Source organism: Coregonus clupeaformis, unplaced genomic scaffold (genome assembly GCF_020615455.1).
Source record: "Coregonus clupeaformis isolate EN_2021a unplaced genomic scaffold, ASM2061545v1 scaf0750, whole genome shotgun sequence".
Classification (NCBI taxonomy): domain Eukaryota; kingdom Metazoa; phylum Chordata; class Actinopteri; order Salmoniformes; family Salmonidae; genus Coregonus; species Coregonus clupeaformis.
This window is the reverse complement of record NW_025534205.1, coordinates 143,209-158,778: the sequence shown is the minus strand read 5'-3', so window position 1 is coordinate 158,778 and position 15,570 is coordinate 143,209. Positions and strand designations below refer to the sequence as shown.

The 15,570-nt window shown below is 44.9% G+C and overlaps 1 protein-coding gene across 1 annotated transcript; it reads right to left on the bottom strand.

Annotated features, from left to right (window-relative positions):
• Positions 1–11,625: 11,625 nt before the first annotated feature.
• LOC123485597 (tyrosyl-DNA phosphodiesterase 2-like) lies at positions 11,626–15,324 on the bottom strand. The gene is made up of 6 exons (XM_045216607.1): positions 15,031–15,324; positions 13,970–14,770; positions 13,476–13,567; positions 12,828–12,946; positions 12,409–12,579; positions 11,626–12,326 (listed from the first exon to the last, which is right to left on the bottom strand). Exons 1-6 carry the CDS (start codon positions 15,060–15,062, stop codon positions 12,021–12,023), a joined length of 1,521 nt encoding a protein of 506 aa, XP_045072542.1. The 5' UTR covers positions 15,063–15,324; the 3' UTR covers positions 11,626–12,020.
• Positions 15,325–15,570: the final 246 nt, after the last annotated feature.

The following is a 15,570-nucleotide window of genomic DNA, read 5'->3' as shown; positions in this document are numbered from 1 at the left end:
TTGTGTGGGCGGACTGGAGCTCCGACGTCACATGAAATTAAAAACGATTGATGTCAGCAGCCAAAGAATAGTCCGCAATTACAAACAACATTTTTCTGTAATTGCGGGCTATTCTATGGGTGCTGAATCAGTCGTTTGTGATAAGTTGTTATGTGACGTCGGAACTCCAGTCGGCAACACTAGTCGCCACTCAACTCCATCGTAAATCGTGGAGTTGAGTTTAATCGGCTAGTTATACCGTGCATTCGGCGAATAGTAAAATCTCATTAACATAATGTTCAGGGCAGAACAATGCGACAGCTGTTGCCTCTGTCATCATTAGTTCAGGAATTAACACAGAGGTCCCTCCAAGGACAGAGCCCTGTAAATATACATCCTCTGTTTCTCTCCTGTTATCCTGCTCTCCTCTACCTCTTCTCTTCTCCTTCCTCAACTCTTCACTCCTTTATCACCTCTCTCTTCCTCCTGTCTCTCTCCTCTGCTCTCCTCATGGCTCTCTCATCTTGTTCTCTCCTTCTCTTCTCTCCTCTCCTCTCTCCTCTCAGCTCTTCACTCCTTTATCACCTCTCTCTTCCTCTTTCTCTCTTCTGCTCTCCTCATGGATCTGTCATCTTGTTCTCTCCTCTTTTCTCCCCTCTCTTTCAGACTCTCCTCCCATTCTCACTCAGGCAGTTCAGATAACACTGTCCATGGTTCTGAAATCAACTTTGCCACCCATCTCAATGCACTGCTCCCTAAGCCTGTGCTTGTGTGCAAGTGTGTCAGTGCGTGTGCATGTGTGTGTACTCTCTGTCTGTGTCTGTACTGATGAAAAAACAAGTCAATGGCCATGTCTTCTTGACTATAATTATACTACTATATTACACACCATGGGATACTAACACAATTAAACTAATGATAATGACAGTCCATTGAAAGAACACAGTTTACCCTGTTAGCTAAATGTTTGGATTAGGAAAACATTTCATACACATTTTGGTGGGACATAGAATGTGCTATCACAGCTCATATGTACACTACCGGTCAAAAGTTTTAGACACCTACTCATTCAAGGGTTTTTCTTTTTTCTACATTGTAGAATAATAGTGAAGACATCAAAACTATGAAATAACACATATGGAATCATGTAGTAACCAAAAAAGTATTAATCAAATCTAAATATATTTTATATTTGAGATTCTTCAAATAGCCACCCTTTGCCTTGATGACAGCTTTGCACACTCTTGGCATTCTCTCAACCAGCTTCACCTGGAATGCTTTTCCAACAGTCTTGAAGGAGTTCCCACACATGCTGAGCACTTGTTGGCTGCTTTTCCTTCACTCTGCGGTCCGACTCATCCCAAACCATCTCAATTTGGTTGAGGTCAGGGGATTGTGGAGGCAAGGTCATCTGATGCAGCACTCCATCACTCTTCTTCTTGGTCAAATAGCCCTTACACAGCCTGGAGGTGTGTTGGGTCATTGTCCTGTTGAAAAACAAACGATAGTCCAACTAAACCCAAACCAGATGGGATGGCGTATCGCTGCAGAATGCTGTGGTAGCCATGCTGGTTAAGTGTGCCTTGAATTCTAAATAAATCACAGACAGTGTCACCAGCAAAGCACCCCCACACCATAACACCTCCTCCTCCATGGTTTACAGTGGGAAATACACATGGGGAGATCATCCGTTCACCCACACCGCGTCTCACAAAGACACAGTGGTTGGAACCAAAAATCTCAAAGTTGGACTCCAGACCAAAGGACAAATTTCACCGGTCTAATGTCCATTGCTCGTGTTTCTTGGCCCAAGCAAGTCTCTTCTTCTTATTGGTGTCCTTTAGTAGTGGTTTCTTTGCAGCAATTCGACCATGAAGGCCTGATTCACACAGTCTCCTCTGAACAGTTGATGTTGAGATGTGTCTGTTACTTGAACTCTGTGAAGCATTTATTTGGGCTGATTTTTCTGAGGCTGGTAACTCTAATGAACTTGTCCTCTGCAGCAGAGGTAACTCTGGGTCTTCCTTTCCTGTGGCGGTCCTCATGAGAGACAGTTTCATCATAGCGCTTGATGGTTTTTGTGACTTTTAACAAGGCACACCAGTTAATTGAAATGCATTCCAGGTGACTACCTCATGAAGCTGGTTGAGAGAATGCCAAGAGTGTGCAAAGCTGTCATCAAGGCAAAGGGTGGCTATTTGAAGAATCTCAAATATAAAATATATTTTGATTTGTTTAGAACCTCTTAAGGATCGGACCCTTTTTTTCAATTTCCACCTAAAATGACATACCCAAATCTAACTGCCTGTAGCTCAAGACCTGAAGCAAGGATATGCATATTATTGATATCATTTGAAAGGAAACACTTTGAAGTTTGTGAAAATGTGAAATTAATGTAGGAGAATGTAACACATTAGTTCTGGTAAAAGATAATACAAACAAAAAACATGCGTTTTCTATTTTATTTTTTTGCATCATCTTTTAAATGCAAGAGAAAGGCCAGACAGTGATGTAGGATACTAGATGTAGTTTAGATGTTGTCCACCAGATGGCAGCAGTGTGTGTGCAAAGTTTCAGACTGATCCAGTGAAGAATTACATAAAGTCTGCCAGGAGTTTTCCCAAATGTGCCGAATTGGTTTTCAAGTACATAACTATGGAGAACATACAAAAATGCTATGGTAATACAAGATTTAAGTTTGCACACTCCCAGGAATGTCATAAATAATGGATCATTAGCTTCCCTACAGAAAATACACTAACCTTCACACATCTAGATGGCCGGGCGGGGTGGGTGGTCAAACTGTAGAACCCAGTTCCTACATTTTAATATAAAATTGATTTTTCAAACAAAACTACACTACATTTGATCTCTGGGACCCTCAGGATGACAAACCAGAACAAGATTACTGAATGTAAGTACATTATTTAACTTCAGAGGTGAATGTACCAAACCAGTTGACGTGAAAAGTGTTTTGTTGTTGTGCACTATCCTCAAACAATAGCATGGTCTTTTTTAGCTGTAATAGCTACTGTAAATTGGACACTGCAGTTAGATTAACAAAAATTTAAGCTTTCTGCCCATATAAGACATGTCTATGACCTGGAAAGTTGGCTGTTGTTTACAACACCATTCTAGTCACATATCGCATATTGAGCAACAACCGTCCCAAATAAGGGACACCGATCCCGTAGAGGTTAACACTTTTTTGGTTACTACATGATTCCATATGTGTTATTTCATAGTTTTGATGTATTCACTATTATTCTACAATGTAGAACACAGTAAAAATAAAGAAAAACCCTTGAATTAGTAGGTGTTCTAAAACTTTTGACTGGTAGTGTATAACTCTGTATTGTTGCATGGTTGTACAGTACAGTAAGCAAGGTCTCATTAAAGAATATCCTATTTTATAAACTGGGTGGTTCAAGCCCTGAATGCTGACAGCCGTGGTATATCAGGGTATGACAAAACAGTTATTTTCACTGCACTAACTACGTTGGTAAACGGTTTATAATAGCAATAAGGCACCTCTGGGGTTTGTGATATATGGCCAATATACCATGGCTAAGGGCTGTGTCCAGGCACTCCGCGTTGCGTCGTCCATAAGAACAGCCCTCAGACGTGGCATATTATGTCACGTTCGTTTACAGACGGGACGGACCAAGGCGCAGCGTGATATGCATACATGTTTATTTATACTGAATAAACAAGCGACAAAACAACAAATGAAACGAAACGTGAAGTCCAAGGTAGACAAACAACATACCTCACACGGAACAAGATCCCACAACCCACTAGTGCCAATAGGCTGCCTAAGTATGGCCCCCAATCAGAGACAACGAGCGACAGCTGCCTCTGATTGGGAACCACACCGGCCAACATAGATCTACACATAATATAACCTATAACATAGAACAACACAACATATAATATACACACCCTGACTCAACATACACGAGTCCCCAGAGTCAGGGCGTGACAGTACCCCCAAAGGTGCGGACTCCGACCGCACAACATAAACATAACAGGGTAGGGGCCGGGTGGGCATTCCGCCTCGGAGGCGGATCCGGCTCAGGGCGTGACGACCACTTACTCTCCGCCTCCTGTTGCGTCCCTGGTCTGGTCTGGACCCTCGCCGGCTTGCTCCCCCTCTCCTTCCTCCCACGAAGTACCAAGCCCTGTCTGGACCCTGGTGTGGGAGACCCCGAACCTGGAGAGGGGCTGACGTCTGGGTCTGGACTGGAGCCGCTGACCGGAGCTGGACCGGGCACCAGTGGAGTGGACTCCACAGGCTCCGGACTGGAGCCGCTGACCGGAGCTGGACTGGGCACCGGTGGAGCGGACTGCTCTGGCTCCGGAGTGGAGCCGCTGACCGGATCTGGACTTGACCCCGGTGGAGCGGACTGCTCTGGCTCCGGAGTGGAGCAGCTGACCGGAGCTGGATCAGGCACCGGTGGAGCGGACTGCTCTGGCTCCGGAGTGGAGCAGCTGACCGGTGCCGGACCAGGCACCGGTGGAACAGGCACGGGCCGTGCCGGACTGGACACACGCACCACTGGCTTGGTGCGAGGTGCAGGAACAGGCCGGGCCGGGCTGGCGACGCGCACCACTGGCTTGGTGCGAGGGGCAGGAACAGGCCGGGCCGGGCTGGCGACGCGCACCACTGGCTTGGTGCGAGGGACAGGAACAGGCCTGACCGGGCTGCCGACGCGCACTACTGGCTTGGTGCGAGGGGCAGGAACAGGCCGGGCCGGGCTGGCGACGTGCACCACTGGCTTGGTGCGAGGGGTAGGAACAGGCCGGGCCGGGCTGGCGACGCGCACCACTGGCTTGGTGCGAGGGAAGGAACAGGCCGGACCGGGCTGGCGACGCGCACCACTGGCTTGGTGCGAGGGGCAGGAACGGGTCGGGCCGTACTGGGAACACGCACCACTGGCTTAGTGCGGGAAGCAGGAACAGGCCGGACCGGACTGGCGACACGCACCACTTGCTTGGTGCGAGGAGCGGGACTGGGTTCCTTTATTAACCCCCGTTCCTTCTGCTGCCTAACCAGCTCCTCTCGCTGTGCCTCTACACTTTCCTTCTCCCTTATAGCCTCCTGTAGCGCCTCCCTCTGACCGAATAACTCCTGCTCCCTCTGAACCAATAGCCCCCGTAACATGGTGGCCTCCTCTCCTAACCTGCAGATCCGCCCTTTAACGGCCTCCTGCTGCCTCGTCGTCCATCCCGTGTGCCCCCCCAAAAAAATGTATTGGGGTTGCCTCTCGGGTCTCCGTCGTCGGCACTGTTGGCGCCGTTTCTCCTCTCCTACCTGGGCATCCTCCTTCATCGCCTTCCAGTAACGGACGGCCTCCTCCTCCGTAATTCTCTCCCAACCGAGGAGGACATCAACTAATGTAATCTCCTGTTGAATTCCCGGCGTTTGCTCCTGAACACGCTGCTTGGTCCTCGTTTGGTGGGATCTTCTGTCAAGTTCATTTACAGACGGGACGGACCAAGGCGCAGCGTGATATGCATACATGTTTATTTATACTGAATAAACAAGCGACAAAACAACAAATGAAACGAAGCGTGAAGTCCAAGGTAGACAAACAACATACCTCACACGGAACAAGATCCCACAACCCACTAGTGCCAATAGGCTGCCTAAGTATGGTCCCCAATCAGAGACAACGAGCGACAGCTGCCTCTGATTGGGAACCACACCGGCCAACATAGATCTACACATAATATAACCTATAACATAGAACAACACAACATAGAATATACACACCCTGACTCAACATATACGAGTCCCCAGAGTCAGGGCGTGACATATTGGCCATATACCACACCCCCTCGGGTCTTATTGCTTAAATATACTCTTAATTTTAAAGGGACTTCCTGGATAAAGAATCAAATAAATCCAATCAAATACTGTTTAATACAGCAGGAAGTTTAGTACAGTGTACTTTAGCTAAGGGATGTGTCTATTGTCACTGTTCTCAGCATTTATGGAAGGTGAACATCGCCTGACAAACCATCAGGAACTCATTATCATTGAAACCCCAAATACGTTTACATAATGTGTCGATAAGCTAGGGAGATCTCATTTTAAGCTGGATTGCATAATCCTACCCATTATACTGTCCACCCTAATCTAATGATTTTGTACCTGGCCCATCTGGATTAGCTCAAATCAAATCAAAATGCAACATGATGTCCAGAGCGGTATCCTTAAATGTCCCCAGAGGGTCAGAATGTTTACCAACTCTGGCCACATACTGGAATACCCTGTACAAGAAAATGGTGACTGTCTTTGCAATCATGGCCATTTAATTATTCTTATCTTGAAATTGACTAAATCATTTCTCACCTGACCTCTGTCTTCACTGTTCAAATCAATGTGTAGTGAGCATTTAGTTCAAAATTGAAGTCTAACTTTCTTATGGAGTTCAGTCCAAATATTTCAAAATGAGCCCACCATGTCAAACAAATACCACTATTTATCCAAGATAGTTTAATGTTTTATTTAATGATGACACCCTTGGTAATGATATCAGACTTGGTGATAGACAGATGGTTATGTGGCATTATAAGACAAATCGTTCTCATTTATGGTGATTTACTTTGTTCAAAAATAAGAAAAATGGGCAGCCATTTGTCTACGGTATATTTGGCTGCTGGTGCCATTGGCTGCCAAGATGGGTCCGATATCAACTTGTAAGGACCACAATGGAAATAAGTTGTAAACTTGTTTGTGGTGATCTTAAATGTTGTGTATCCACTTACATGGCTCAATTGTGTTTTTAAATAGTCAAATGAGTAAAACCAAATCAAAATGTGCTGCCTTATAGAGCCACCTGATAAGTTTTAGCTAGCTGAGAACTATAACTAAAGTAATGACACTGCCCTGTCCAGAGAAAATCCAGTTGCTTATCAGTCTACGACTAGCTGACCTCCGCTACATCTTTGGCACAGAGAGAGATTAAATACCAACTACAGGTATCCTTGGTGGAAGGATGAAATAAAATCCCACATTTCATATAAAATCCTTACCTAAGCTTTAGGGTGTCTGTGGGTGTGTTGCAATTCTATCTACTTTCTGATCTTTCAGTCCGTCCAAACCTCCTCTCTTCAAAGTTGTTATCTTGGCACCTCTAAACCATTATCCTTATTGACAGGTTCTGCTTATCAGGACAAAATATGTCAGCTGGAAGATTAGACCTGCCTTCAACAGCTGATGGCAGGGAAATGTGAAATGATCTACTGAGTATGTCTTAACATGTCAAGGTAGGCATGACAAGGAAGTGTAGGCAAGCAAGCCCCGGCGACGGATATGTGTGGTAGAATGAGGATAACATCAAAGGGGTCAGCTACCCCAACAAAAAGCCTTTAAACTAGGAAGTGGCCCCTCTCTGAAATGAGATGTGTGTGTGAAGTTGTTTCAGCGTTTTTGCTGCTGGCAACAATTTGCCCTTTGTTGATCCTTCTAGCTCTGACCACTCACACGCATCTACAGTTCCAAAACATTTCCTCCCCCATTCCTCCAGTGTTTTGCCACTGCCACTCCACTATGGCAGAGGGAAAATCAAGGCCACTGTTCCTCCTGCAGCTAGCCAGTGGTGCAGGCTAATACGACCCCTTAATGACCCCGGTTCATTTCACACATATGCTCTCTGACACGGACTGAGCTCCAATAGGGGGGTTGAAAAGTCCCTTAATAACTTCTTAGGGTCTTCTATCATCTCTTTTGAAACCTAAATGTGATTACTATCGATCAGATACTTTTACACAGCATTCCACTGAGAACAATATTACAGTCATATTAGTATGATTGACTATGCATCAAAGTGGGTCAGATAAAGTCACATGATCTTACAGTGTGCCCTAGGGCCATTACATTCAGGTTACAGCCTAGACTGGATGGTTTGACTCAATTGTACAGTAAGAACAGAGAAAGGTATGTCACCTCTTCTCATATCTGTTTCCAAATAAAACTCAAACTCATCACAACTGTATCCGTTTCTCTGGTCCAAAAACACATCAGATATACACTACATGACCAAAAGTATGTGGACACCTGCTCGTCGAACATCTCATTCCAAAATCATGGGCATTAATATGGAGTTGGTCCCCCCTTTGCTGCTATAACAGCCTCCACTCTTCTGGGAAGGCTTTACACTAGATGTTGGAACATCTAGTGACCATTATTCCTCCTCCACCAAACTTTACAGTTGGCACTATGCTTTGGGGCAGATAGAGTTCTCCTGGCATCCGCCAAACCCAGATTAGTCTGTCGGACTGCCAGATGGTGTGGCGTGATTCAACACTCCAGAAAACGTGTTTCCACTGCTCCAGAGTCCAATGGCGGCAGGCTTTACACCACTCCAGCCAACGCTTGGCATTGCGCATGGTGATGTTAGGCTAGTGTGCGGCTGCTCGGCCATGGAAACCCATTTCATGAAGCTCCCGACGAACAGTTCTTGTGCTGACGTTGCTTCCAGAGGCAGTTTGGAACTCGGTAGTGAGTGTTGCAACCGAGGACAGTCGATTTTTACTCGCTACTCGCTTCAGCACTCAGCGGTCTCGTTCTGTGACCTTTTGTAGCCTACCACTTCGCGGCTGAGCTGTTGTTGCTCCTAGACGTTTCCACTTCACAATAACAGCACTTACCATTGACCGGGGCAGCTCTAGCAGGGCAGAAATTTGACGAACTGACTTGTTGGAAAGGTGGCATCCTATGACAGTGCCAAGTTGAAAGTCACTGAGCTCTTCAGTAAGGCCATTCTACTGCCAATGTTTGTCTATGGAGATTGCATGGCTGTGTGCTCCTTTTTATACACCTGTCAGCAACGGGTGTGGCTGAAATAGCCAAATCCACTAATTTGAAGGGGTGTCCACGTACTTTTGTATATATAGTGTATTTATTGACCCTTGTTAGCTTTAAGGGTACATACATGTGCTCTACATGCACCCACTGAATGAGAGGCTGCCAATGGTAGGAAAGGAAGTGCTTATGTAGCCCCTTCCTGTGTACCCTTCCTGTGAATCAGCTACCCCCGGCCAAATCAGTAGGCTGGGTCAGAAAGGTTAACCAATGGGAAGCCAAGCTGCTGAGACAGGCTCTTTAAAAATAAATAAACTTTGACAGGATCAGTGAAAGGGGACAGAGGGGAGGTTATGGTTTGCAGTTACTGTACAGCGGGGATTGGGGGCGATTGATTATGAAAATCAGTTGGAGCGAGGGAGGAGAAAAGTGAAAAAGGGAGAGAGGAGGAGAGGAGGAAAAAGAGGATGTGGACTACAATGAAAGGACAAAGAGGCTGTGACATAGACATATTACAGGCATTTGTTTCTTCATTAGAGGCCTGTCTTTAGACTCCTGCAGTGGACAGGAATTAGAACTACATTTGTCCACAGCACTACATGAAGGAGGGAGGGACTTGTAGTGTATGGGAGAAAGCCTCCGCACCCTGCTGAGTCCTGGAAGGAACAGTCCAGTGCCTCATGAGACTGACCTTGAGAATTATGTTAAAGTCACAGTGAATATCAATACATGATAACATATTACCAATATTAACCATTGTAAGGCCCTAGTCTCTGATACAGTAGAAAAGCAAATTGACCATGTTTTGGCTTTGTTGTTTGACCCCTCATTTTAATCTTCAGCAAGAAGATTGCATGATAATTCATATGTGAATCATATTCCACACTATGTTTAATTGTAAGTAGATAGAAAGTGGACATAGACATTTATATAGATAAAGGTGATAATTGCATGATTAATGACACTGTCAAAAACGATAATTGGATGTCCTACTATAGGCCTGTATGTCTCTTTGGTCAGGTTACAACCTTGAAAATAAAACAAATAGACATGATCGTTTCAACCAGCTTTAGTCTTCATTCTTAGAGACAGCATCATCACATGAAAGAATGAGTGTGATGTGTAAAAACACGTGGAGGAATTTGCACCTTTTCCAGGTCATTCTCTGTACCTCCCCAAAACAAAACAAATAAACCTATTTTTGGCTACTGTCCCAGAATGCACCTGGCTGATTGACTGACAGGCTCTTTACTAAGGATTTTAATGGAGAATGTGCTAGTGCATTTATATACGCGTAAACTAACCAGCCAGTAACAAATAATTCCTCACGTTGACAGGCTGCCATCTCTCCTAATTTCCGTCCGACTGTGCCGACATATTTCCATTCGGCTCGGATTAAACAGCTGAGAAAATGAGCTCCCAATCAATTTTCCAAATGAAAACACTGGGGCCCTGTTCACCCATTTCTCCCCCTCCAGAAGATACTGCCATCCATCTAAAACAGACAAGAGGGTGCTCTGGTCCTAGGGGAGATAACTCAGGAAACAACCTGAGCAGGAACAGAAAGCCACAGCAAACCGATACAATCGTCCGCGCGCACATACACTAATGACTGTATATAAACGCAAGCACGCATGCATACACACACACACACACACACACAATCGTGAGCGTGCACACACGCACATGAACGCATACACACACAATCATACACATAATAGCACACAAAGACGCATACACACCCGTCGCTATGGGCGGGCCATAGGGGGCCGAGCCCACCCCCAAAAATGCTTGTGCCCCCCCTCCCCACTTGAGGGAATTTATTATTAAATATACTTACTGTAGGCTAATAATAATTGTGCCCTGCCCTCCCATGCATTTCATATGCCCCCCTTAAGACTGAGGTCTGGCGACGGGTCTGGACGCATACACACACTTACTCAAAAGCACAGACTCACACACTTTATAAAGAAAGTCACCCTAACACACACACTAACACAATAAATATATGATCAGCAATATAAACAAATGACCTATGGTTGTCAAAACAAATCATTAACCTTGCGGCCAAACCCTCCCTAAAAAGACAGGAGTCAGCTGCTCCGTTTGCATACCCATTGATGCACATTATTGATAGCAAAATGTTCAATGCATTTCAATGAGGGAGCATTCATTCTTGAGGTTATCAGTAATAGAGAACTCCAAGAGAGGGGATAAGCCTTAAAGAAACAGTCAAGACAGACATCATCTATTAGATACCGTCAGTCTCAACCAGGAAACAGCATACATGTGGTCATGTAGTCACAAAAACAGTTTGAAGTCTGTTTTGTGTTCGTATTTTCTCCCGTCTGATTTGGCAGCCTAATGCCACGATGGATACCATTGACAAGGCACGGGTTTCATGAATGAATGCCCCACGCTTTTCTCTCTCACAGTGAGGGTGGCTCTGTTGAGGGTGGTGTTATCAGGGCTAGACAGGTATTATTCATAGGGCTGTCTTTATTCCTAATGCGATAAAGGAGTTTATTTTTGGAGGTTATTTTCCTCCACTCAGTGTCTGCCGCAGTGAGAGGATCTGGGATATGGCCAGAGCTACCTCTAGTGGAGATAAATCAGAACTAACTTCATTAATTTGGAGTTGGAAAATGTTTTGTATGGGGGGGTTCTTCTGTGCTATTTTTACTGAATGGTTGGTTAAGGCTGTTATTACACTTTGTGAGTGCAAAATGGTAGAGATCTGTTACAGTAACAGCAAGTTAATAAACTGTTCTCTAAAACAATACAGTCTTGCAAATTAAAATGACATTGAAAGTAATATCAAAGTGGGTCTGGAACAAAATGTGTTTATTGTGAAATTGGCTTGTAGCTGCTTTGATGTTTAAAACAGTGATATAAAATAATCAGATACTGTACCCTGGAGCGTAGCCAATATAGTTTCTGCTTCCAAGTCAAGAGACTGTATGAATGTGCCCTTGAATGGGGTACATAACCTGTTGGCGCAGACAAATATGTGTCTGGATAAATGAAAAGTGTGCCTTGGGACACCAGCAGTTGCCAAACATAGAAATTGAAGTCATTAATCAGTATTGCTGTGCCCATAATCCTGTTCGTTCCAAGGTCTAAATCTCGAAATCTCCCAATGTACATAAAGAAGATGGGCAAAGATTTCTATGCTGTTCCAGGTTGACTAGCGCTGACATGACATGGACAGCTAACTGTTCCCTTTGTATCATTCAGGTGTTGCTTGACTGAGAGGTTTCATGACGAAGGTGCAGAGGAGACCCCAGTGGTCGCTGGTAAAGCGTTGACAGTCATCCAACCTCTCCAAGCCCACCAGGGTCATGCCATCTGGGCTGACCTTTGACCCCTTGCCGGCCTGCCTCAGGAAGAGGCGGTCGAAGCGCAGGCGTGCAGGGAAAGGGAGGTCGTTGTTGTCATTGGTGACACAGTCCCAGGTGTACCGGCAGTCCTCCGGCTGGCCCAGGTACTCCCATACGTCACAGATGCCCTCAGGTAGACCACCCTGGTTCTTCACCTGGAAACATACACAGACACATTGCAGACATACACACATGATGTACATGTCAAACACATCGCTCCCTCTCTCCCTGTCTCACCTCCCAGTCCCTGAGGTTGGTGTCTCCCCCAAAGATCACGTTGTGGTCCTGGGGCTGCTCCCTCATTGTCTTCCACACCGTCCTCAGCTGGTTCTGGCGTTCCAGGGATTGGGGCTTCATGCTCTCCATGTGGGACGTCATCACACACAGTGGATGGCCAAGGAAAGAAACCTGGTCCACGCCAGAGACAGCAGAGAGACACTGAGTAAGGGTAGAATCATAACTTGAGATCTGCATGTGTAACTTGAGATCTGCATGTGTAACTTGAGATCTGCATGTGTAACTTGGGATCTGCATGTGTAACTTGAGATCTGCATGTGTAACTTGAATATCTGTGCACATTTTCCATTACTTAATGACATTTGATGGAATGAGAGACGACAGGAAAAGATAAAGCAAGGTACAGAGAGTGTTCTTACATGGGCCATAAGCAGGTTTCTCCTCATCTTTGTGGTAGGGTAATTCACTATGCTACTCTCTAGAAGTTGAACTCTGGACTTCCTCAGCAGTATGGCAGTGAAATAGCTTCTGTCACTACCTGGGATGGACCATATCAACATAACACAGGAAGGCTAACCATAAACACAGTCATATAAGTACATAATTACAGTCATATAATCCACAACAGCTTTGATGTCATACTGAGAGATTGATTATTTTAAAAAATATTATTAAAGGAAAACGGATGTGTGCTGCGACCCACCCGGATAAATATTTTATTTTATTTAGATGTAAAAAATCTGGCCAAAGAAAAGCTAGAAATGCTCTCAAAATACAAGACTTTATAATTTTTTATTTTATTTTACCTTTATTTAACTATGCAAGTCAGTTAAGAACAAATTCTTATTTACAATGACGGCCTACACCGGCTAAACCCGGACGACGCTGGGCCAATTGTGCGCCGCCCTATGGGACTCCCAATCACGGCCGGTTGTGATACAGCCTGGAATCCAACCAGGGGGTCTGTAGTGACGCCTCAAGCACTGAGATGCAGTGCCTTAGACCGCTGCGCCACTCGGGAGCCCGAGGATAATGACTGAAAAGGTTTTTATAACGTTATTGCTTACCCGGCAACACATGATATGGCTTCAGAACCTGCTGTAAAACTTGGTAAATTGGTGAAATAACCTCTTGCAGTAGCACAATGTCAGGATGGTACCTTCAAGGGAGAAAGAACATGAGAAATCAACACATTTCACAGCCTAAGATGTTGTTTAATGACTCGTAAACATATCATTTTGTTCTGTGACTTGACCAGGCAGTTCATTAAAAAAATAACATTGTTTTTGATGAATAATAAAGGTTAATATGTGCAGTTTTAAAAGGGAGGGTAAAAAGCCTTTACTCCGTGACAAAAGTGAATGAGAAAATTGTGCAGAAGATGAATCTAGGACAGACTTCAAAAGCAATAGGCCAAAATCGTATTAACTGTGACGACTGTCTCCCTCCGATTGGTCACAGCTTCTCTCCACTCAGTGGGAGGGTGGGTTACGGGAATGACACACAACTTCTCATCCTAATGACTATATGACGAAATGTGTTGTGTGTTGATGTGACTCACTCGATCAGGTAGTCCAGTAGCCTTGAGAGACGTTCCTTGATATCGTCCAGGTCCAGGCCGTCTATGTTCCAGGTCAGAAGGGTGAGTTTGTTTGGGTCTCCCTTTTTCTTAGGTTTGTCCTCGTCTAGCGATGACTGTGATGACTGTGGAGATGACTGATCTGGCTGATCTGGTGATGACTGTTGTGGAGATGACTGATCTGGTGATGACTGGTCTAGAGATGACTGATGTGGCTGATCTGGTGATGACTGTTGTGGAGATGACTGATCTGGCTGATCTGGTGAAGACTGCTGTGGAGATGACTGATCTGTGGATAACCGTGTTGAAGGACCCTGATCTGGGTGTGGTTGGGCTTGAGGCGGCTGGTCCTTTGACTGGGTTAGGGGAAGATGGTCTATAGGTGGTTGGGCCAGGTTAGGGTGCACTGGATTGGGTTGCTCTGGTTGGGCTTGAGTGGGTAGCACTGAAGGGAGCGTGGCTGGGTTTTGATGCCCTGTAGGTGGTTGGGCAGGGTTACGTTGTGCTGGTTTGGGTTGCTCTGGTTTGGGTTTCTCTCGATTAGATTGCCCTAAGGGTGGGTCAGGTTGCACTGACGGGGATTGGGCTGGGTTAGGTTTCTCTGATTGTGGTTGAACCAGGACAGACAGCAATGGGGCAGATTTGCCCATCTCTCCCTCGTCCTCCATCTTCTCGGCACTCCTCTTTTTCTTTCCTCTCTTCTTCTTTCTCCCCTTGGAATTTCCAGGGGCTGTAACCTGTTGGAGGGAGTCACTCGTCTGGTTCTTATTGCCATCTGCTGGCCTGTTTATGTAGGTGTCATAAGAGGATCACAAGAGAGGTGTTAGTTAATCAATTATGAATGGGAAAATAAACTGACTTTACAAAATGCCAGACACCTATAATAATATGGCCACTGATTTAGTAGATGCTTTCTTTTATCCAAAGCGATCGCTAACACTATTCAGTACTGTATGTGGCTCGTGCAGGAATCAAACCCACCACAAACCAGGTGTTGTCACACCGTGCCCCCACCGACAGAGCCTATGTGGCTTGTCACTTACCTTTCCACTGAGTCTTGTTGCTTGTCCCCCATCGCTGTTCACCTTATTTTCACTTTTACATAGCTGTTTCACCCATAGGCACAAAAACAAACTGCATTCAGCTCCACTTACTCCCAACTGACAGAGTAGGCCTACAGGTCCTTTCCAAATAAGGTGACATGTAAGTTAGGGTGCTTACTTAAGCCTACATGCTATATAGTAATGCGGATCTTCAAATTCAGACTACAAAAATAAATAAAGCTATTTTCATGACGGACCGTGGATTGCAGTGGAAGTTCAGTCTGTAAATGTTGATTTCGATTCTTCGTAAATACGCCCCCTCTCTAGAGAAACCACGCAGTCATTGGGTGAAACTGAAAGTGACCCGACAACGGCAGAACAATAATAATAATAATAATAATAATAATAATAATAATAATAATAATAATAATAATAATAATAATAATAATTTAATAATAGCTGTTCTAATTGTTTGTTGTTGTTGTGTGCATTTATGTACCAACTCTGTTGATAGAAAATGCAATAAATGTATGGGTTAAA